General features: G+C 36.8%; 4 protein-coding genes across 4 annotated transcripts; 2 read left to right on the top strand and 2 right to left on the bottom strand.

The window, feature by feature from the left end:
• Positions 1-1,862: 1,862 nt before the first annotated feature.
• Positions 1,863-10,199, bottom strand: LOC129241673 (coiled-coil domain-containing protein 63). Its single transcript, XM_054878132.1, has 8 exons — positions 10,109-10,199; positions 9,868-10,029; positions 8,909-9,013; positions 8,648-8,838; positions 3,509-3,683; positions 2,528-2,861; positions 2,291-2,465; positions 1,863-2,134 (listed from the first exon to the last, which is right to left on the bottom strand). The coding sequence occupies exons 1-8, from the start codon at positions 10,169-10,171 to the stop codon at positions 1,918-1,920; spliced, it is 1,422 nt and encodes a 473-aa protein (XP_054734107.1). The 5' UTR covers positions 10,172-10,199; the 3' UTR covers positions 1,863-1,917.
• Positions 10,200-13,193: 2,994 nt separating this feature from the next.
• LOC129242415 (39S ribosomal protein L20, mitochondrial) lies at positions 13,194-14,046 on the top strand. Its single transcript, XM_054879042.1, has 4 exons — positions 13,194-13,385; positions 13,461-13,571; positions 13,637-13,734; positions 13,810-14,046. Exons 1-4 carry the CDS (start codon positions 13,299-13,301, stop codon positions 13,967-13,969), a joined length of 456 nt encoding a protein of 151 aa, XP_054735017.1. The 5' UTR covers positions 13,194-13,298; the 3' UTR covers positions 13,970-14,046.
• On the bottom strand, positions 14,025-15,013 carry LOC129242417 (10 kDa heat shock protein, mitochondrial). The gene is made up of 3 exons (XM_054879043.1): positions 14,878-15,013; positions 14,464-14,625; positions 14,025-14,390 (listed from the first exon to the last, which is right to left on the bottom strand). Exons 1-3 carry the CDS (start codon positions 14,878-14,880, stop codon positions 14,247-14,249), a joined length of 309 nt encoding a protein of 102 aa, XP_054735018.1. The 5' UTR covers positions 14,881-15,013; the 3' UTR covers positions 14,025-14,246.
• Positions 15,014-17,540: 2,527 nt separating this feature from the next.
• LOC129240911 (protein-S-isoprenylcysteine O-methyltransferase) lies at positions 17,541-19,108 on the top strand. The gene is made up of 3 exons (XM_054876983.1): positions 17,541-17,971; positions 18,030-18,401; positions 18,498-19,108. Exons 1-3 carry the CDS (start codon positions 17,741-17,743, stop codon positions 18,783-18,785), a joined length of 891 nt encoding a protein of 296 aa, XP_054732958.1. The 5' UTR covers positions 17,541-17,740; the 3' UTR covers positions 18,786-19,108.
• The last annotated feature ends 3,384 nt before the right edge of the window (positions 19,109-22,492 follow it).

Genomic DNA, 22,492 nt, shown 5'->3' with positions numbered 1-22,492 from the left:
CTAAATCCACACTAAACTGTCCTTCCCGCCGTAAAAAGCTTTGATTCAAAACGAGCCAAATACTTTGATGTCACGCCCTTCAACTTTTTTTTTTTTTTTTTATTATTTTACATTGCGACTAGTTACAAAGAAAAATTTTATTAACTAACGAGCAATTTGTTTAGAATTTAGAAAATAAGGTATATACAACAGTTAACGCTAAGGTGTGGTTAGTACATTAAGTCTTTGGGCTTTCTGCGTTTCAGTCTTCTTCTCCAATTAGCTGGATTAGCGAGAATAGTGGCCTCCGTATTGACGTGGTTTTTTAACCTTTCATCATGGGCTTTAGCTATCTTTTTTATCGTGTCTGCCACCGAGTCAATATTTAGGTCGAGTTTAAGATCGGAGCTACGGATATACCACGCCCTTCAACTGACCTACACCTACAAAAGTTTGGTGAAAATGATGAATTATTTTCAACGATAACACTCATTTTTGATCAAGAATGTTTAAATGCAAGATTACGCAGATTGAGGTGGCGTGAGTGTCGAAGAGCTGTTTGAGAGAATTTAAAAGAAGATATCAAAATAACGAAGGTTTCTACGCAAAAATGAAAAGCTAAGTTAGATTAAAGTAAGTAAGAAAGATAATAGAAATGAGAATAGACAAAAAACAATTGTTTGTTATAAAAATTTTTTTGAAATCAGCTCAAGCCCTGATTTCGTCAAAATCACTGAGTAGCGGTATCGAGATATGCCCAATATTCAGTATCTAAATCGTGAATTTTGGTTTGAACAAAACATGAGTTATTAGACTGATAAGAAACCCACCTTCGCTTTAAGGGGATCCGGTGGTCTACAAATTTCAAAAAATCGATTTTTTGTTTTTTTGATATTTCGAAAGTATAGTCCCTTAAGAATATACTGTGAAATTTGCATGCGAAAAAAAACAGCCAATTAACTAGTATGAGTTCTCCTGTAACTCAAATTTTAAACTCATTTATCTTCAAACCACTTTTTTTAGCCCTTTTTTATATGTTGTTCACAGCATCAATGGCTACAGTACTCCCTGGATTATCCGTCAGTCAATGTAACCCAGCTATGACGGATAATCAAAAATGACGGTTAACAGAGACGGTTAACATTTCATGACTATTATTGCAATATGTATTGGGGAAAATCTTAAAACGGTGACGGTTAACAGAGGTGACGAATAACAGAGAGACGGATAATCCAGGGAGTACTGTATTTCAATTATTTCGTTTTTTTTTTATTAAAAAACTGAAAACACCCGATTTTTAGAGTGTCAAATTCAAACCGCGCCATTTTGTCAAATTTTAGTACGGTAGTAGGTGAAATGGTTGAGGTGCCGGTCTGGCACTCCTCAAGCAGTACTAAAGCGCCGTAGTAGTGTAGTATTTATTAATAATTTTTTTTGGATTTGTGTTTCAGGTCCGATATTTCGGGAGGGTCAACTTCAGCGCCATTTTTAAAATTATTAAAATTAAAAAAAAAAAAAATTTGTTTAAAAAAAAGTTCCTGAAAATACTCTAAATTTTCAAGTTTTAAACCACCGACACCCCTTAAGAGATTCCATGGCAGCTACAAAAGGTGACTGTGTGATGTGAATTGGTTGGCTTTTTTTCGTCGTTGAATATTATTGCCATATTAAAATAAATAGAATTCGCTACCAGAATTCATTATCAAGTCCAGTCTGGACTGTACAGGAAAGAAATTTTTCTTCGTGCTTTTAGATTTTATTTCACGAAATTATTTTATCAGTCAAAATTAAATACATATAATACTTTATGGAATACAAACCATTAATATATAATCTATTTTTTTTATGATTGCTCTAAAAGCACAAATTATCGTCCAAAACGTATGGGCATGATTTCCAAACATCCTTTTGATGCGTTCTTTGTCATGTGAGAATGAATTAATTTTTTCCCTTGGCTGACTCTCTAATGTTAAATTTTGGTACGCGATCCTTTCGAGCTAATATTTTAGTTGAAGATTCATCTATATTGACATTGCTGATAACAGTGTTGATGCGACGCTCAATGACACCGACGAAAAGTTTCACATTATGAACCGTTAATACAGTTTTGGTGCTCAACACATTCAAAATCGGAGCATCATTGCAAGATAAAAGCCTTGAAAGTGGAGGAGAGAGAGCAAATATTTATATAAATATGGATTGTAAATATACACATTACACATTTTAAATTTGAAGGCAAGTTTTTAGTTAAAAACACAACTTGTTTCAAAATATAATTTAGAAAACTAAAGAAAATCAGTAAGCGACTCACCTGAAAATATCCAATATGCCCTGCAATATTTGATCTAAACGCGTGTGAAGCATTAATTTCCTTTCGCTGGCCTCTGCGGCTGCTGCTTCTATTTTCTCCAGCTCACTATTTAGATAATCCAAAGCTTCTGTCTTCTGTTTAAGCGCCTTTTCTTCGTGTTCGGCTTTTTGTCGCTCTGTTAGCGAAACATTTCTGATTTCAGTTGTAATCTTCTTTATAAAGCTTTCAAATGCTTACCAATTTCTTCGCTCAGCTCCTGAGTTGTATCATTTAAAGCCTCCACCTCGTGACTTAACTCGTTGACATAGTTAAATAGTGCGAAATTTTCCTCTTCCTGCCGCTTGAATTGTGCAGCCAAACTGTCGGTGTCCTCCACCGCATATAATTCCTTAATGTCATCTATGATGGCGTGATATTCCTCCAATTGCCTTTCATAATTATCTTTCAAAGCAAGTTTTTTGTTCGCCTCACGTTGTTCCAATTCGGGATTGAAACGCTTCTGACCTTTTATGTCGAAGAATTTCTGAAGTTTGGCGTCGTGTTCTAGACGACGTTGCATTTCACGCATTTCCTGAGAGAATAGTGCAAATATTGAATTATTCGAAAATTCTGCCATTTTCCTTTCTAATCTCCTACAATATTCTATGTAGAACTACTTTGCCCCAAATAGTTAAGCTACTGATAGAAAATTGGAGCATGAATCTACTGAAAATTCGATTGCTTTAAAATTTTGGGAAATAAAACCAACACTCTGCTCATCTTAGTCGTGAGCGCTTATGATCAGTGCAACCTCCGCTGTGAACATAAAAATACAAAATGGTTGTTCTAACCACAATCGATTTTCGGTAGAATGTAATTCGAAAGTTTTTTAACCCAGACTTTCTTCATAGGTGTGATTCTGTGTTATCCAAGGAACATCTTCCTTTCAAACTCAAAGTCGGTGAACAAGCGCCTTGCGAGAAACGTTGGTTTTAGTTAGATTCGGCCGCCGTAGCCAAAAGAGTTGATGCGTAACTACCATTCGAAGGGTTCGAAACCCCGTGCACGAAACACCATTTGATAGAAAAAAGTTTTTCTAATGGCGATCGCTCGTCGGCGGATATTGGCTAACCTTCGGGTGTATTTATCAGAGTTGAAAACTTATTTGTAAAAATATTGAGCTAAAATGTATATAAAAAAGCCCACGCATCAAACGTAAGGACCTCAAAGTTCAAATACCTGTATATGCATAATTTTATCGTTCTCGCTTCGATCCTTGAGGACTTGTAGTTTATTGCAAAGCTCCTCGCGCAAATCAAACGCCACGGTAGACTGATCTATTAACTCAATTATATATTTTTTCCCTTCGTTAAACTGAGTCACCATTGATTGCCACATCTCGTTGAAATTTGCGCTACAAATATAATAAGAACCTCGAATTAAAAAAAAAAATACTAGTCTAACGGTTAGACGCGATAGAAGTCAAACCTTCCGTAAAACAAACTGAGAGAGAATGAGACGAAAGCAGCATTAGGAGCGGGATAATTATATTAATTATATAATTATCACTATACTAGAGTGGCTCAGCAGTACGCAGCAGTACGTATATCAACATATAACGCTTCGTAGCCAAGAGTGGGGAGGCTACGAAGCACCGCAAAAAGAGGAGACGGAGAATAGGGAACGCTGTATAACTGTGTTCTATCTCATTCTCTCGCAGGCTATATACTATAAGATCTATATGTATGTCTCTTTTTAGTGTCGCTTTTTCGTTTCATCGAGTCTCAAATGACTCCCAAGGATTCTAAAGAAGTTTTCACTTCAAAATTTCCGAACCAAAAAGAGCATTCAGACTGCATAACCTTCAATAATTGTACTGTTTACACTTGATTTTATTCCGCTATAAATCTACCCGACCAACGAAAAACCGAAAGTAGACGCTAAATGTTAATCTTTTTTCGAATTTTTTTCTATTTTTAGCGAAAGCTCAGTATCCTCACTGCCCGACGGAAAAATTTAATCATTTTGTAGATAGTTTGGACATGATAAATTTTCCTCTAAGCCTTTCAATGCCACTATTTACAATTAAGCGTAAAATTTTCCCACTTTCTACCTTTGGTTTCAATCGCCGAAGAAGGAAGTACAATAATTAATTGAAATCCGTGTAAAATATACCCAAGCGACTGTGGTGAAATAGTCACATTTATAATTATAAATAAAACCTTCTATTCGGGAGGGATCAACAAACTAGAACAGCGTTTATCGAAGTGCCTAAAAAGAGAATATGTCGAAAAACAAAAAGGTTTACCCCTATCAGTTAAGTAGTTTTTAGTTTTGCAGAACTTTTTAAACAAGCCTCATAGGTGGCAGAGTCACAGAGCGTACTCTGATATCTTCAACATAAAATCCGTCTCTGGAAAATCGATTTGGGAACTTACATTGTGTAGACCGAGATAAAAAATTGTTCCAACTAACTTGCGACAATGAAAATACATGAACGAGAACGCTCCAGCAAGGCGAATCTATGAAATAGTACCCCAAAAAGTGAGACGAAGAAGAGTAAGATCACATCTCTGATGGAAGGACCAAGTGCTGCAGGAGTTGTCGGCACTCGAGATTTCTGACTGGCACCATCGAACGCAAGACAGAAACAGCTGGTCCGCTATTTTGGATTCAAGTAAGTAAGTAAACATAACCCGGTCATACCCTTTCACTCTAAGATCAAAAGCAAACCACTGTTATTATTATGTTATTCCTTTAACATTCATAATGCAACAGGCAAAGCCAAGAATTGTAAGGAAAGCTCCTGCTATAACGGTAGGAAAGGAATGTCAGTGTGTGTTATTTTCAGAATTAGAAGAAACTTCACTCTTATATCAATCGACTTTTATCATCTGGATTAAAGAAAAGCGGCGAAGCGATGCAGAAAACCTTTTCTTTTCTGCCGTTCAAGAAAATCCCTCTCCTTCAATTGATGTGGCACCCAGTTACCTGCTTTCTGGACCATTCGCATCGCGTGCAAACGTTTACCGACGGTTGATCTGTCAACATCCAACTCTTTAGACATATCATCTTTATTTAATAACACAGTCCTGCGAGGGTGAGTTTCTAGAATGGCTGTACTTGTTTCTTGTAGTTTTTTATGCGCTGAAAACGAATCTGACCTTCAAAATGCTCCATCACGTCAGGATTTTTGGTAAATGAAGCCTAAAAGGTCAAAAAATGGCCATTTTCTATCCCAAAAAAAACTATCAAAAATGGCTAAAATGGCCATTTTTTGACCTTTTAGGCTTCATTTACCAAAAATCCTGACGTGATGGAGTATTTTGAAGGTCAGATTCGTTTTCAGCGCATAAAAAACTACAAGAAACAAGTACAGCCATTCTAGAAACTGAAAAAAGTTAAATTTCGCAGGCCTGTGTAATTGTTGTATATTTCGAATATTTTCGGTGCCCTTTCGCGAACTTTATTACTCACGTTGAAATTGCCACTTTGGAAGCGTCGAAACCACTCTTTATTATTTGATGGAGTATGACCAGGGGCGGATCGTGACATTGTAGGGCCCTAGGCTCTTGTTACTCGGGGGCCCTGTTTTCTATGGTGACGCATTATATAGTTATCAGAAAAAAACATCATCTTATAAAAACATTTATTTATCAAATCAAATACGATAATAAAGAATATTAAATTACAAATCAATCTTTCTGTATTTTCGTGCAGCGAATTCCATTATTTGCTCATCAACTGCTAAATCCTTTGTTAGATCACAATTTATCGAAAGAAGAGATAAATGATTAAGTCGATCGTTCGACATTGTTGTCCTATACTTATTTTCAATATATGACATCCTGGAGAAAGAGCGCTCAGCTTCGCAGCTGGTGATGGGCAACGTCAAAAAAATTTTTAATTTGGTTTGGCTTAAACTTTTTAACATAAATTTTAGTTGCGTTTCACGATGTAACAATTGCCACCTGTGGGTTGAAGATGAAAAGAAAACATATATTTTTTGCACCACTCCAAAAAAATTTACAATTTCGGTTGCAATTTTAACACATTCTTCACCAACTAGGTTAAGGGAATGTGCAGCACATGGTACATAATCCGCACTTTTATTTTTTTGTTTAATTAATGCTTCGACACCTTTGTACTGACCCGACATGTTGGCTGCGTTGTCATAAGACTGTCCCCTACAGTTATCCAGTACCAGCCCATTTTTTTCTAAAAAGTTGTAGAATATTAAATAAGTGTAAACCAGTATGACTACTAATTTTGATGAATGAGACACATCTCTCGTACAGATTTCCCTGAAAACAGTATCGTAATACAATAGCAAGTTGGTCATTGTGAGACAGATCTGGAGTTGAATCCATCACAATTGAATAATACTTTGTGTCGTCGTTATTTATTTGATTTATAATTTGTTTCACTCTCTGTTTGCCCATAATATCAATAACTTCCTCATATACTGTTTTTGATAAGTACGATATTGTTGGTTTCGGTCGCAGCTCTCGTTGTTCAATATGTTCCCGAATGAATGGGTCAAACTCTGCCAATAGATCCAGAACTCCCATGAAATTACCATTATGTGGTGTACCAAATACTTCTTCGGAACCTCTAAATGCTAATCCTCTTATACTCAAAAATTTTATCACGGCAATAACCCGTTTCATGACATTATGATAGTACTCTGTTTCTTTCTTTGATTGATCCTGGAGCTGCTTATCTACAACAGACTTATTTTCTTTTCGTAACAGCCAAGCTAACATAGAAAGTTTATGTTCATTAGAATTTTCGTGATTTTCTAAAGACGTTCCTATGTGTTTCCAATCAGAAAATCCCGTTGTGTATTGAGAAAGTGTTTTAGAAAAAAGTTTGCAAGTCGAACAAAAAATAGTCCCAAGGCTGGGTGAATAGCACAACCAAGGTCGTTCCAGTTTTTGGCCGATTTTCATTTTCTTAATGAAATATCTGTCTGAGAATGATCTATTTTGATCTTTATATTTTTTTGTTGAAGCTGGATATTTATTTTCTGGATCTTTATTTTGAAGATCTGTTATTTCATGAGAGAGGATGTGATTAATGAAGTAATTATTTAGTGACACTGGCCACGATCCCACGTCAATATAGTTCCCAAACTCAAAGTTAATGTTTTCTGAATTTCGTTCAGTCTCAATATAAGCTTCCTTATGTTGAGCATTAATATCGTTTTCAGTTGGATCAGAGGGTTGTTGTTGTTGCACATTTACTTTTTTCTTTTTCTCGGCTTAACTGTAATTTTCGTTTTTCGGCTCCACTTTTATATTTTCTTGTAGACATTGGTATGATTTTGGTATTCTAAAAATAATCAAAGGACAGAATTAACCTATAATCGTTGAGATATATTAACCTAATAGGTACTAATATTTTGTACAAGTAACGCAATTTATTAGAAAAAACATGCGAATAAATTTTTGAGTGGATGAACCCGACCGCTGGATGAGGAATAATTTTCTTAACAACTCCTGTCGATTTGTTTGGTTGAAGCCACCGGTAAACTTAATTTGTTGAAGCCGATTGGCGCTACCGATTATTTCACAAATCATAAATCGCTAGACTCTACAGATTTTTGGTTCCATGTAGAGCTGGCCATAATTCGAATTCCCATCCACCCTTACAGAAATTACAGAGAACACTTATAACTAGATTTACTTACGAAGTTGATGCAATTGCCTTTGCTTTGTTCTGAATATTCCATGGAGCTTCACCGTCTCTTTTCAAAATTCGAGACGTATTATCGCACCAACACTTTTTTATGCACTACACTTTTTTAAAGTTATATGGTATATGTAGTAACTTTATTAGCCGCACACAGCCAGTTTTTGTTTATTTTTGCACTTCAAAGACAAGCACTCGTATTTTATTTTTATTGGTGGCTGGGGGCCCTTTGCAACCACGGGGCCCTGGCTGAAGCCCAAAAAGCCATTAGGTAGATCCGCCACTGAGTGTGACTGCCGTAAATATTGATCAATATACGACACGTTTCAGCTGCAATTTTCTTTAAAAGATAGGAATGAAGCATGACTCCGAAAATGCTGTTTTTTCCAAACGAATGTAAACATTTTTGACGTCAGATAAAAAAGAATCTTTACGCTTCAAACGAATGTCTACTACTGCGATCGAGACCTCACACATACACCTTCAAATCACCAGTATATTGCCAGAGTAAACACAAAAATAGTATCAGCAGCGACACATCAGGGCGAAGACTTATTCCCATGCTCAATATTTATGTATCTAACCACTCAGTTTCACTAAATTTTCAATGTGTAGAACATACCCCCTTAGGGCGCTATTTCCACACTTATCAGAACATTGGCATAAATCTATTGTACACCTCACCGATCCTGTAGCATGTGATTTATGGAGTCCCGCAATTTGCAATTCTCAGTCAAAACATCGCTGTACTTTTTATTAACCACATCCAAGCGATTCTCCAACTTGACGACATTCTTTTGCACCTTGCCAATGCTTTCCTTGTAACAGCTATCAGTGACTTCGTTCTTGCGCAAGCCATCGATTTCCTTTTCGACCTACAAAATATAACATAATATTAGACATATTTTTGTAAGCGATACTTAAACCACACTATGTAATAACAACCTTCTTAATGTGACCTTCCAGCTCCCATATCTTAACACGTTCGCCTTGCAAAATTTGTTGTAGCTCGACGTTTTGCCTTTGCAAAAAACTCAGTCGCTTTTCTTTCTGCAAAAAATAATAAAACGAAGTTTGGAATTTTGCAAAAAATTCGCAGATAATACAAATGTATTATACGCTGAAAGCTAGTGAATCTGGACACACAGTCTTTTCAGACGGTCCAAAAATAGTTTTATATGGACTATTAGCGCGACAATTTTCACGGTAGAGTGACTACAAATGGCTATGCGTATTGCGGTATTGCTACACTACTCTCAGCGATTCAGATAGAATCAGATACTGCGCTCTCATCCTTTTGGAGATTTGTTTACACCCTTCATTATAGTTTCTCCTTAATCTAACTTTTCAATTTTGTTTTCAAAAGTTGTCCATTTTGACACTCGCTTGTCCTCACGGCTGGAAATTCCATCTAAGCCTGCATAGCTCTGCTTGTGATTTATTACTAACCCAATCAAATGTCATACTATACATGCACACGGTATGAGGCTTTTTACGGGATATATGTATATATATGAATATATATATATAATTGGCGCGTACACTCTTTTTGGGTGTTTGGCCGAGCTCCTCCTCCTATTTGTGGCGCGCGTCTTGAAGTTGTTCCACAAATGGAGGGACCTACACTTTCAAGCCGATTCCGAACGGCAGATATTTTTTTTTTTATGAGAAGCTTTTTCATGGCAGAAATACACTCGGAGGTTTGCCATTGCCTGCCGAAGGGCGCCCGCTATTAGAAAAAACTTTTTTCTTAACTTTGGTGTTTCACCGAAATTCGAACCTACGTTTTCTCTGAATTCCGAATGGCAGTCACGCACCAAAGTATTCGGCTACGGCGGTCGCTCAGGATAAATAGGGATATTCTCAGACCTTCCGAAAAGACTAATAAATAGAGTCCCAATTACATTTGTATTTTTTCTCGCATGCGTTCCACCCTCCAGTGTGCTAATCTCATCTTTCAACTTTTGATGTTCCTGTTGTAAAACCGTTATCAAGTGGTTTTGTTTCTTTAACTGCCTAGCTTTTTCTTCCAGCAATCCACGAAGTTCCAATTGAAATGAGCGATGCTGGAAATATGGGCGATAGTATTAATTTTTTCATAAAAAAATAAAAAAATGTAATGGTTGAGTTCTTCAATTTACATACTTGCCGTTGCAATCTCTCCAATTCTGCTGCGGCCAACTGATCTAACTCATTTTGGTCCGCCATATTGCCTTAGTAGGTGAATCAGCAACTGACTGTTCTTTGAGAATTATTTCCCTTTCAGTTTTTGCTAGTCAAATATTTGTATTACTTCGTTTACTTACTATAAATACACCGGTGTTATGGCAATGATAACTCGGTATGTAGGCACTTAGCACCGATGGCAACAGGTCTCAATGAATTTGTTGAGCCAGAGAACGATAGACAAATTGTTAGTTCTAAACTAACTGAATTTGCACTGGAAAGAATTGATCAAGAAAACTCATTGAAACTCTTTCTACGAAATTGGTTTTGGACAAAAGATAAAATTTCCCTGGCGTAAAATATCAAAATGATATAAAAGTTATTGTTAATATCAGTCAACTCTCGCAAGGACAGTGAAACTAGTGTAAGTACATAATTATATGTATGTATTTACGTGAGTTTAAAAGCCTTATAATAAAAAGCACGCCATATCGCACCCTAAATACAAAAGGGTCACAACTCAAAATTTTCCACACTCGAGCTTGACTTGTTTACAGTAGCACAGAAAACAAACTATGTGACATATCACGCTGAAATTTGCCATGTAAGCTTATAACAGTCCTACCAAAAAACAAAAAATTTATTTTTGCCATATGTCATCCGCGGACCGTTTTATTGATAACGTCTCATTCATATTTGAGCAGAAGTACATTTTGAGTTGTGACCCTTTTGTATTTAGGGTGCGATATGTACTCGTACGAGCAGAGAACGTAAATTCATAGAGAAGGCGCAGGAACGAATGGACAGGTTAAATGTCAAAACACATCAAAACGAGGGTAGGAAGTTAACAGAAGAGAGTTAACATAGCGGAGCGTAGTCAACAGAAATAAATATAACGTTTGCATTGAAATGTAAAATGCCATGATTTGATGTTAGGGAAAAGAAAATAACAGCAGACTTGTACATTTTTCTTTCATGCTTATTTGCCGTCGGCATTTCGCATGCGCAAATTGATTATTTCTTGTGAGATGAATAAATTAATTCTAAGTAACGCAATAGCACCGTAGGCCTAAGTAGCTAGTGTGCTCTATCAATTAGTGTTATATTTCATATTTCTCTAATAAATAATAATAATAATAATTCTAAGTATACGCATGCATGAATATGAAATTTTAAGTATCTAATTGACTAAATTGTATTGAATTTAGGTCTATTATCAAAATTATTCAAATATCATAACAAAAAAATAACTTTGTAAACCATTCCATCTTCATGTGGCCATCCATATTCATGTGGGCAGAAAAAAACATGACTTGCCTCAAAACCCAGCTCATACACCTCTCATACACATCTGCATATAAAGAATTCAAAGCAAATAGACAAACGTATGCAAACATACAGTAGGGAGCAAAAGTGTTTCCATAGTTAACATTCTCAACTTTGTGGGCCAATAAAATGCAAACGAATGAAGCAAATCAAAAAAACCTTTTGTTCTAATAATATGTCTTTAATTCTTAACAAATTGCCGTATATGATAAAAACAAAACAGAATCAGAAAAATATTCAAACAAAAAAAACTGCACATCGTCAATTTTGAATATATATAACAACACGATACAACACGTTGCAACTTGCAACGTGCGCATTGGCCATAAAGGCTTAAAATATTAACACGTTCCCGCCGGCGCTGTTATTCATGGTCTTCGCCCACAGACGGCAACGTTTACATCTTTTCGCTCTATCGGAAGCGATTGCAGGTTATATAAAACGAAATTTTTTCATAAGGGTAGTCATTTATGGCTTCTCATCTCATAGGTACCGTCTAATAAAGTACCATTGGTGGTACACGCCATCCCATGAAGCAATCTTGTGCGGGCCACCGCTGGTACACGCCGCCCCATGAAGCAGACTTGTGCGAGCCACCGGTGGTACGCGCCGGCGTGAACGTGTTAAACCCGCTAATGTTGGAAGAATATATGTTAATTAGTGATATCCTGTGTTACTGACTGTGTTATGACGTTTATTTGACTCTGCCTTTCTGAATGAGCTTTACTGATTTGTTAGAAGTTTATTCAGTTCGAGAATTGTCACTGTGATGAGCATGTCAGTGTGATAGTGAGTGTTTTGTTTTCGTTTTAGTCAATTTAATCCTGTTGATACATCAGTATGGAAAGGTGAGTGTTTCTGAACATTTTCTCACGTGAAATAATTGCGGATTATTTTTTCAATGGACCATGAACAAGAATTTAATATAAAAGAATATCTACATGTATGTATAAGAAGGAATCCGTATTTTGTCTTGCAGATTTATTATTAAACGAAAATTAAACTTCTGTTAGGTGTTTGGCCGAGTTCCTTTTCCTATTTGTGGTGTGCGTCTTGATGTTGTTCCACAAATGGAGGGACCTAGAGTTTCAAGCCGACTCCGAACAGCAGAAATTTTTTATGAGGAGCTTTTTCATGGCTGAAATACACTCGGAGGTTTGCCATTGCCCGCCGAGGGGCGACCGCTATTAGAAAAATGTGTTTTTTTTTTTTTTTTAATTTTGCTTAGACTCCTATTACGGAGTACAGCAATCTATTACTTTTTTGATCATCGCTTTAGTACGCTGCTGCGATTGGTTCTGGCAACACTGACCCGGATTTATATCCGGCCAAGGACTGTCACTCCAGCAGCATTCACCGTATATAAGTATGGGGAATGTTTATGCTGCTACAACAACAACAACAACAGAAGCACACAATTTAATTAAAACCGACGGATTTATACGAAGACTCAGACACATTAAACCGAGCGATCTCATACTTCCATAAAAATGCTTTATGTTATGTAGAAATTTGTGAAAATTTTGCAATGCTGTCCTATTTAAGTTGCTTGTTATTCATTTTTAAATATTTATGAACTCGTCGCAATAAGAATTAAATAAGAGTAATATCTCGTAATACCTCATGTCTCTATTTAATTCAAGCAATATAAAATAAGTTTGTTAATGACCCTGTAGAATGAATCAACTGTAGAAATAAATTACGCAAACAGCTGTTGCAATTCATTCGGGAAGCTGTCAAAATACTCAGTCTGCCGTCGCAAAGAGGTTATGTAAAACTTATAATAACAATTTATAGGAAAACGTAGAATTGTACCAAAATATAATATAATTATTAATCAAATATGGTCTTCCCAACGCTCGCACTTTTCGTAAGATCTAAAGGTCCTGATGAATTTTGGCGTAAAAGGAAGATTTTCAAACTTGCGGCGGTAAGTAGAACAGCAGTCAGCACAACCTACATTCCTTATAAAAACATTTTATTACAAATATGCTTCACTAAATAGCATTATCGTGGACGCAAACGCAATTGCTATTCCATAGCCATACGAAATGTACATCGCGCTTTAGTATATGCCACAAAGGGCCGCAAGTTAAAAAAGTTGGACATGGCGGAGGTGAGTAACGAGCAAATTTCAAATAATTTGTTAATATTATAGATAGCTTAATAAATATTGTACAGTTGTGGTCCAAACGTGTCGAAGCTGGTTGTGAACAATATGGCATTACTCTCGAGGCATTTAAGGAGACATTGGCTCGCAGCAACATTCTATTAAACAAGTTAGTATACCACTAAACTATGATCCCTGCAGGCTTAAACATGAATAAATGTTAATTGTAATTTATGTATTATAGGAAATCTTTAGCTGATCTCGCAATTTGGGAACCAAAATCATTCGAAGCCTTGGTGAAATTGTCAAGAGAGCGCGCCGTAGTAGAATCCATACCTGGTGTCCAAGAACGCTCGGTAATGAACCAGGTTTATGGCCTAGCAAACTTAAAATTAGATAAGTAAATAGTTTTTCATACATTTAGACCTTGTACCAAGCTTTACAATAAGAATAAACAAATTTCCAGAAACAAAGCGTAAAACCGTTTTATTTTCTTTTTAAACCAACACGTTTATGTAAACGCACTAACAATATGCCAACAATTCTAAACGCATTATTGTATTAAATGGAATTTATAAACTAAGAAACAAATTACTTGACCATCTTATCTTCAGACCACTAAACCTTATTCACATATGAAAGATGACGATGCAATAATAGGAAAACTACATTTTTAAAAAACTATTCCAATTTCGCAAGGATGTCTGATTCACGTAAAAGAATGTACTCTTTCTTGTCTTCCAATTCAACCTTAGTGCCACCGAATTCGGGCAACAGCACACGGTCGCCTTCTTTCACGCCCACCGGGATGTAGTTACCAGTTTGCTATTTAAAATGAAAAAAACGGGATCGGTTAAAAAATATGTACAGATGAACATTTAGAAAATTATTATTTTACCGAGTTTCTTGCACCAGGTCCTACAGCTACGACAGTACCCTGCAAAATTTTGACACCCGATTTCTCAGGTAGAAGGATACCGCCCTTTGTGGTGGTGATAGCCTCGGCACGCTGAATCAGAATGCGGTCCAACATGGGCAAAATCTTCTTAATAGCTTGTGCCTGCAAAAGAACGATTTGAATGATATCAGAAAATGTTGCGCCAGTCGCGTTTTGCAACAGTCAATGTTAATTTCGATTTGTTTCCACGTTACACAACAGCCATGTGTAAGACAACCAGGCTGACAACTGACTTCACAAAAATCTAATGGTTTGATTGCCGGTTGTAGAAACATCGAGAACGAAAGTTCTTTTTCACGAAAAACAATGAATCGCACAAAGCTTATAGACCTACAGAAACATTTATAGACTAACCATTGTGTTTCCTTATATTTTATAATTTTTAAATGCAATAATTGGTTTCTAAAACGAGGAAATGTTCCTTTGTTCTATAGTTTGTGAAAATCAAAAACTTGCGCAGACACGTGCAGTATGTGTTACTTCGACTAATCAGAATTTGATAATGAACGGATGAATTTTTGATACACTTTAAAAGTCATAAGGCAACCCTTACATAGGAGTAGAAAAGTGTGAACAAAGGGCTTGCGTCAAATTATGTTAGTCGAGGAAGAAGTGGTATTCATCTTGCAGATGGGTTTCATACATACATAAATACATATTAATGTCATCATTTTATAATAATGACAGTGCAATATTATATCTTTGAAGAAGAATATACTTTTTCATTTTCAAACATCAAACCCAATATATGTGACCTGGTCTATGAAAAGGTACCTTACGTGTCAAAAAATCATTTTTCACTTTTTTGTTGATTCGAATAGTGTGTGGCAGGCTCTTTAAAATGGTGAAAACCAGAAAGTCATAATTTGTTTAAAAGTTTGTTAAAAGCAAAAAAAAAAAGAAAAGTACAAATACGAAAATACAAAAGCTAACTTATTTTTTAAAACGATTTCTGCGATTTTCATTAACTTGTTCTTATTTATTTATAAAGGGTGTTTTTTTTAGAGGTTAAGTTTTCAAGTTGCCACTACTTTTGTCTTTTTGACAGCTGTCACTTGCTTTATGCTCAGTTTGGTTTGCCATTTCATAATGAATAGACTTACACCTGAACAACGTTTGCAAATCGTGCAAATTTATTACGAAAATAATGGTTCGGTTCGCGCGACGCATCGAAGAAAATTTTGTTCAGCGATGAAGCTCACTTTTGGTTGAATGGGTATGTCAATAAGCAAAATTGTCGCATTTGGAGTGAACATAATCCACAAGCCATTGCTGAGACGCCGTTACATCCTCAAAAAGTCACTGTTTGGTGTGCTTTATGGGCAGAGGGAATCATTGGTCCATATTTCTTTAAAAATGAAGCCGGCCATAATGTTACAGTCAATGGAGAGCGCTATAGAGCCATGATTAATGACTTTATCGTGCCTGAATTGGACGATGTTGATGTGGACGACCTTTGGTTCCAACAAGACGGCGCTACATGCCATACAGCCAACGCAACAATCGATTTATTGAAGGAAACTTTTGGTGAGCGCATTATCTCGCGCCGTGGACCTGTGGCGTGGCCTCCAAGGTCGTGCGATATAACACCGCTGGACTATTTCTTGTGGGGCTATGTGAAGTCGCTTGTCTACGCAGATAAGCCCGAGACGATTGACGTCTTGGAAGAGAATATTCGGCGCGTTATTGCTGACATACGGCCCCAATTGCTGCAAAAAGTGGTCGAAAATTGGGCCTCTCGGCTGGAATTTATTCGAGCCAGCCGCGGCGGCCACTTGCCCGAAATCATTTTTAAAACATATTGGCAAACCCTTATCTTTATAATAAAGCTAAATTCTTGGCCATAACATTAAATTATATACGTTTTATTTCATCTTGAAAACCTAACCTCTAAAAAAACACCCTTTATATAAAAAAAAATGTTTTTCACTGCTTCTGTGATTTTATTGATACTGTGATCTATGCTGAAGAAAATAAGCCAAACCGGATTGAAAAAATGTTGCCATTGCTATTTTTGCTTATATTATATACTTTTACACACATCCGCGTTATCAGTTACAATTTTTCATTGTTCAATAAACCAAGCCCAAAAACCAACAAATGCAAATAGTTTATTTATCTATAATTAGCATAATTCAACATTGTTTTTAAGTTATTTTAACAAAAATTAAAATTTTTCCAAGTTTATTTTGTAAATGATTTCGAAATGTACTGTTGGGCAACACTGTGTGTGAGAGAGCAATCAGCTGACACGGTTCTACGGGATCTTCAAAAATTCTGCGATGAGATCTACGTTACTACGATACGGAAGGGAAGTAATTTTTTCATTTACATGGGACTCTCTTTAGCTTGATCGTAACAGCTGACAGGGGACTGCGCTTACGTTGGTGACTGCTTGTATTATAACTCTCTCAATTATGCTTCGGATGACCAAACGTTGTAATCTATCAACCTATCAGACACCTAGTAAATAAAAAGTCGAGCCGCTAAGTTGTAACAAGGTTGCATTCTAGTTTTATATGAAATACACCACATTTTGACACGGTAAGTGCCAACATTTTCATAATGTCGGCATCTAATGTGGTGAATGTTTTTTGGGGGAAAGAAATTTCTATAAATACAAGGGTAAACGATTTAAAAGCGAAGGTTTGTTTTCTATAGATAAGTAATGTACCTTATTTCATGTATAATAATAAAGTTTTAAATAATCAATAAAATGTTTCGCTGTTTTGAGCTTCACGAAATTTAGAAAGGACAGGTTCCATAATAGGGAAGCATATTTTTCAACCCCTTTCACACATAAACTATAGGTAAAATAACTACCGCCTTTGGAAGCGGATACCTCAAACAAAAAATTTTGGCAATGTGTTTTAACTTGTAATTGTGCATGCAGTCGAATTTCCCGCAGTCACGTTTCAAACAGTTTCCTGTCATTTTTTTCCCTCAATGCTATAATTGTTGCTAGGTCTGGCAGCCTTCCAATCAGCTGTTTATTTGTTTATTTGTTATATATACAATCTTACCTGGAGTAAAAATAATCGCTTATCTCAACAGACCAAAAATCAATCATTTACAAGCGCAATCGGCACAAAGTCTGGCAAATGCCACCTAAGAAAAGCAAACGCCAACAAAATCATTTGCAGCACAAATAACTTGTGACAATTAACATTTAAGTGAAGTGGAGTCGCACGAGTAACAGCTGGGTAACACATTGGCCATGAACACAGGGCAACGGACAGCATCTGTGGATTCTAAATTGTGCCATGAAGGACGTTTGAGTTTATATTGTTATTTGCTTACATCTTTTATTGTACTTCTTGCAACGGCACCACAAATCTACTATGACACGGTACCAAACATTTGGGGTGCAGCTATGTGGGGGCCGGTATTGTATTATGCGTTAATTAATATGGTAATCCGTTATTTACTGCACGACAATGACTATCAAGTAAGAAAATTATAATTTGAGAGTAATATATAAAATAACAAAAATGTATACATTGCAGATTGCGCTTCGGTCTTCATTCTTGGGCTTTGTCGAGGCGATCAGCGTACTAATAATTATTTTTGCTCCAGATGAATTAAAACAATTCGGTGTTTATAGCTTCTTCATGGCATTTTTCCATTATTCAGAATTTCTTGCTATTGCGTGGTGTAATCCGAACAGCCTCTCCGTGGATTCATTCATATTAAACCACTCCATTCACTATGCATTGGCGGCGGTAGCTAGTTGGCTTGAATTTGGGTTGGAAGTGTGGTTTTTGCCAAGTTTTAAAGGCTTCTACTACATTTGGTTAATCGGCGTGGTGCTATGTATGCTGGGTGAAATTATAAGAAAAGTCGCGATGATTACTGCACGTAATAGTTTTACACATCTGGTGAGAACTTCATCCCTAAAATATAAATAGCTGCTCCTAAATATATTTTCATATGCGAACGTATGTATTTTTAATCCACACGATTTTTTTATACAGGTACAATATGAAAAAGCAGATAATCATAAATTGATAACGCATGGAATTTACGCTTATATGCGACATCCATCTTACGTTGGCTGGTTTTGGTGGTCTGTGGGTACCCAAATAATATTACTTAATCCAGTCTGCATATTGATTTATACGATAGTGTCGTGGACGTTTTTTCACGATCGCATTTATATGGAGGAAATAACATTACTGAACTTCTTTCGCTCTGATTATCACAAATATCAGCAACATGTACCTACTGGTTTGCCGTGTATTAAAGGATATCGAATCGACTAGTTGCAGCTGCAAACTGAAGAAAATGAGATGGACCTGCATCAACGCGATGCGCACATAAACGCAGATGTTTAGAACAGGCTTCCCACAATCTCTAAATGTTAGAAGCTAAGTGTTTATTAATTAGCAATATAAAAAGTATATTTATTTGAATTTCCATTATTTTGACCTTAAGCAAACATTTGTTGTATGTAACATTTTACAACATGAAACTTTTTTTTTATTAAAATAAGTTGTAAAATCCATTACTTAGATAAAAATGTTTAATCTTAAGTTAATAACTAATATCCATCAGGGACTAAAATTAAACTATTAAATTAAACTAACTCGTGACGTTGTTAATGCTGCAGCACTTAAGAAATAACCCATATCTGACTGCTCCAGCGAATAAAAGAGTAGGAGAAGTTACTCCTCCATGTTTGTTGTTGCAGTTGATCAAGCCCTGCTGGTACAGTTTAGTCACCGATTGTCATCGTGTATCTCATCTAATGGAAATCTGTTTCGATGGGTTGGGTCCAAAGGGAGAGAGGTGTTAAGTGCGTGGGTTTAAGGAGGATTCGCATTTAAGTGGTTAGTACATTGCAGGGTATTTTCATATGTTGGGGTCGATTCTGGATAGGTAAGAGTTTAACCTGCTACAATATCCAGAACGTAATTGAGCCAAAGCTACGTGAGTATCATGAGGCAGCCGAAGCTCTTCGTTTGCGATGTGTTGTGGTTGAACTCCGCTGACGGCATTCGAGGGTCTGACTGAACCGGAAGCCTGCGAATTGCCTGGCATTTAAAGGTCAAAGTGAAAAATTTAGTTAGTGCTACGACAGGTTGCTGCATCTTTCCTAATCTGATGTTGATCTCCGATAACTGTTCAATAAAGACTTCGGGCAAATAACTTTTTTCGACCATCCCCATATTAACAACCTGATCAGGTCTTTCATGGCCATTCATTTTATAGTCGTTCATGTCTGTGACACATCACCACTGCTTTTGATTCCTATAGGGAATATTCTTTTCAGGTAAGTGTAAGGCCGTAAGTGAACCGATTTCTAAACACATCAGAAGGCAAAGAGCTACAATTTGTCAATATCCACGCCAAGAGCTAGAACTAATGGACTATTGACAGACAATCAATGGCATTCATTGAGGGTCGATCAACAATAAATGACATTCACCGGGAGCCCATCACCACTTTCAGGAATTATTGCCCTCGTGAAGCCCACATCACTCTGAGATAATTACGTCGTAGCAGAATAGACTCCTCATATTTCTGGTAGACAACCACAGGAGAACAACCTTCTCTTCACATGCCCGCTTAAACCCGCTCGAAACCCTTTTCGTAACAGTCAGTTTGCTGGACCTACCATTAGGTGAGATTGAAATGAAGGAGTTACCGTTACGGTGAATGGCGAGTGCTATCGAGCCATTCCGACTGAATTTTTGTTTCCAAAAACTAATCAGGTAAGCATCGAGGCATTTGCTTTAAAGAAGACGGCGCAACTTGCCATATAGCGCGCTTAACAATCGATTTATTGCAATATTCAAGCCAGATTTATTCGAAAAAGTTGTCGAAAATTGGACTGATCGAATGGACCCGATCGAATGGCTACGAGTTACAAGCCGCGGAGGACATTTCCCGAATATCATAATCGAGAAATAAATGCCATGAAATTATCTACCAGATCATAATACAAAAAAATCAATTCCAACAATGCTACTGTTTTGTAAAGGGTGATCAGATTGGAGGTACTTTTTCCAATAGGGGTTTTGACAGATCACGCGTGACTAGCGTCAAACTAAATACATAATTTTTTTCAGTATTACGCCTCAACAACGTTTACAAATCGTACAATTGTATTACGAAAATCGAGGCTCTGTGAAAAGTGATCATCGCGCGCTCAGGCCAACTTTTGGTGTACATAACCGTTCAGCGATGAAGCACAGTTTTTGCTTATTGGCTACGTCAATCACCAATGAAGCCATTCAAGAACAGCTATTACATCTATTGAAAACAACTGTTTGGTGCGGCCTATGGGCTGGAGGAATCATCGACCCATATTTCTACAAAGATGGGGCTGGTGTCAAAGTAACAATGAATGGGGAATGCTATGACGCCATAATATACGACTTTTTGATGTCAGAAAGTGAAGCCCGTGATCTCCACAACATTTGGTTCCAACAAGACAGCGCTACTTTCCATACAGTCCGTGAACCGTTTACTGCGTCGGCGTTTCGGTGAGCAGTTCATCTCTCGGGTATGTAAGGTCTAAATGCTTTGTGGATCAATCAGCTTCGGGCGATTCATTGGAAGCCAGCATTACTCCAGTTATTCACGAGATACCGATTGAAGTCCTCCAGCGAGTCGCGAGTCATTCAAAATTGGTGTTTACGTATGGCCCAATTACATCACATTGCAGCCAACATTTGAAAGGGATTATCTTTAAAAAATAAACGCTATGGCTCTACACAAAAATAGTTAAGATTGCGCAATCAATTTAAATTTTCGTTGTTTTATTCCAATTTAAAATCCAATACCTCTAAATTGATCACCCTTTATTAGAATTTAAGTTCTAAAGTTCTTAAATTAAACATTCGATATAAGCAGGTTGCTACAGCAGCAAATGATTTTTCCCTCGAAAGGGGGCGTCCATAAATTACGTGAGATGTTTAAGGGGGGAGGGGGTCGAGTCAAATCTCATCTAATGTTACGTTGGAGAGAGGGGGGGTCTCGGCAAATAGCACGCAATTTTTTTCTAATTGCAACAAAAAAAAATTATACTATTTTGGTCCATTATCCAGATTGTACATCCTTAAGATTTAATCTTAAGCGTAATCGTAGTATGATTAAGATCATTCACTAATTCGTTCGAAAGAAAATAATTTCATTCATACTTCGACATTATACATTACTGCTGTCAAACCACCATATTTGTTTTATACCAAATACCTCAATTTAATCTGAATTTACGGTACAGTGTAGCCCGTCGTTTGTTTTCGCGCCACTATCAGCCGAACGCGCGACTCGATGAACAAGAGCGTACGAGCTGAGTGGCAGCGACACACGGACAGGTTCCAACCTTCTTTGTTTATCCTTGTAAATGTTTTACTCGACTCAGTTCATGCTCTTACTAATTTAAAAAGAAGTTATCAAGATTTTTATAACGCATACGTCAAAAGATACGTCTATAAGACGAAGAAGTCCTGCCAGGACGATGTGATAAAATTATGGAATACTGCGAAGCAAAAATTCCCGAAGAAAGAAGAGTTAATACATCACATTAAACATGAGATTGAACGGCTTCTCAGGGAATCCACTGAGAGAAAAGTTCGGTCTAATTTAGCAAGCTGTTTCATATAGTGGAGCAACTTATATAGCAATACGAAGTGGCAAGCACTCTTCGTCAACTGCAACTAGTCACGCTCAAGACTTGGACACTCTTTTAACAATGGAGTATTTTTCAAAATTTATAAAGAATTTAGACGGCAAAGTTAAACTTGTTCTTATAACCGTCAAGGTGGGCCTGACGAGGATAATTTCAAAAAGGCAGGGGATATTTTGGCTGAAATATGGTATGCAGTGTGCATTAAGTGTAAAGACCCGAATAATGACACTTCCAGCATTCCAGACCTGCCAGCCGAAGAATGGTACACTGAGCACGTTAGAGAGAGCCAATATTTACTCCAGGTATATTGCAGTTGATTCAGTTTTATGCGTG

Source organism: Anastrepha obliqua, chromosome 3 (assembly GCF_027943255.1).
Source record: "Anastrepha obliqua isolate idAnaObli1 chromosome 3, idAnaObli1_1.0, whole genome shotgun sequence".
Classification (NCBI taxonomy): Eukaryota; Metazoa; Arthropoda; class Insecta; order Diptera; family Tephritidae; genus Anastrepha; species Anastrepha obliqua.
Note: the sequence above shows the minus strand (reverse complement) of the source record. Positions and strands in the feature narration are given on the sequence as shown.

Excerpts from the sequence above, each read along its gene's own strand:
- LOC129241673 (XM_054878132.1), bottom strand. The coding sequence starts at position 10,171 with ATGGCGGACCAAAATGAGTTAGATCAGTTGGCCGCAGCAGAATTGGAG. Across the intron at positions 10,030-10,108 it reads TGGAGAGATTGCAACGGCAA|CATCGCTCATTTCAATTGGA; the intron begins GTATGTAAATTG and ends CCATATTTCCAG. Across the intron at positions 2,135-2,290 it reads GGCATATTGGATATTTTCAG|GCTTTTATCTTGCAATGATG; the intron begins GTGAGTCGCTTA and ends TCCACTTTCAAG.
- LOC129242415 (XM_054879042.1), top strand. The coding sequence starts at position 13,299 with ATGGTCTTCCCAACGCTCGCACTTTTCGTAAGATCTAAAGGTCCTGAT. Across the intron at positions 13,386-13,460 it reads AGATTTTCAAACTTGCGGCG|CATTATCGTGGACGCAAACG; the intron begins GTAAGTAGAACA and ends TTCACTAAATAG. Across the intron at positions 13,735-13,809 it reads AGCAACATTCTATTAAACAA|GAAATCTTTAGCTGATCTCG; the intron begins GTTAGTATACCA and ends TATGTATTATAG.
- LOC129242417 (XM_054879043.1), bottom strand. Across the intron at positions 14,391-14,463 it reads GACCTGGTGCAAGAAACTCG|CAAACTGGTAACTACATCCC; the intron begins GTAAAATAATAA and ends CATTTTAAATAG.
- LOC129240911 (XM_054876983.1), top strand. The coding sequence starts at position 17,741 with ATGAACACAGGGCAACGGACAGCATCTGTGGATTCTAAATTGTGCCAT. Across the intron at positions 17,972-18,029 it reads TGCACGACAATGACTATCAA|ATTGCGCTTCGGTCTTCATT; the intron begins GTAAGAAAATTA and ends TATACATTGCAG. Across the intron at positions 18,402-18,497 it reads GTAATAGTTTTACACATCTG|GTACAATATGAAAAAGCAGA; the intron begins GTGAGAACTTCA and ends TTTTTTATACAG.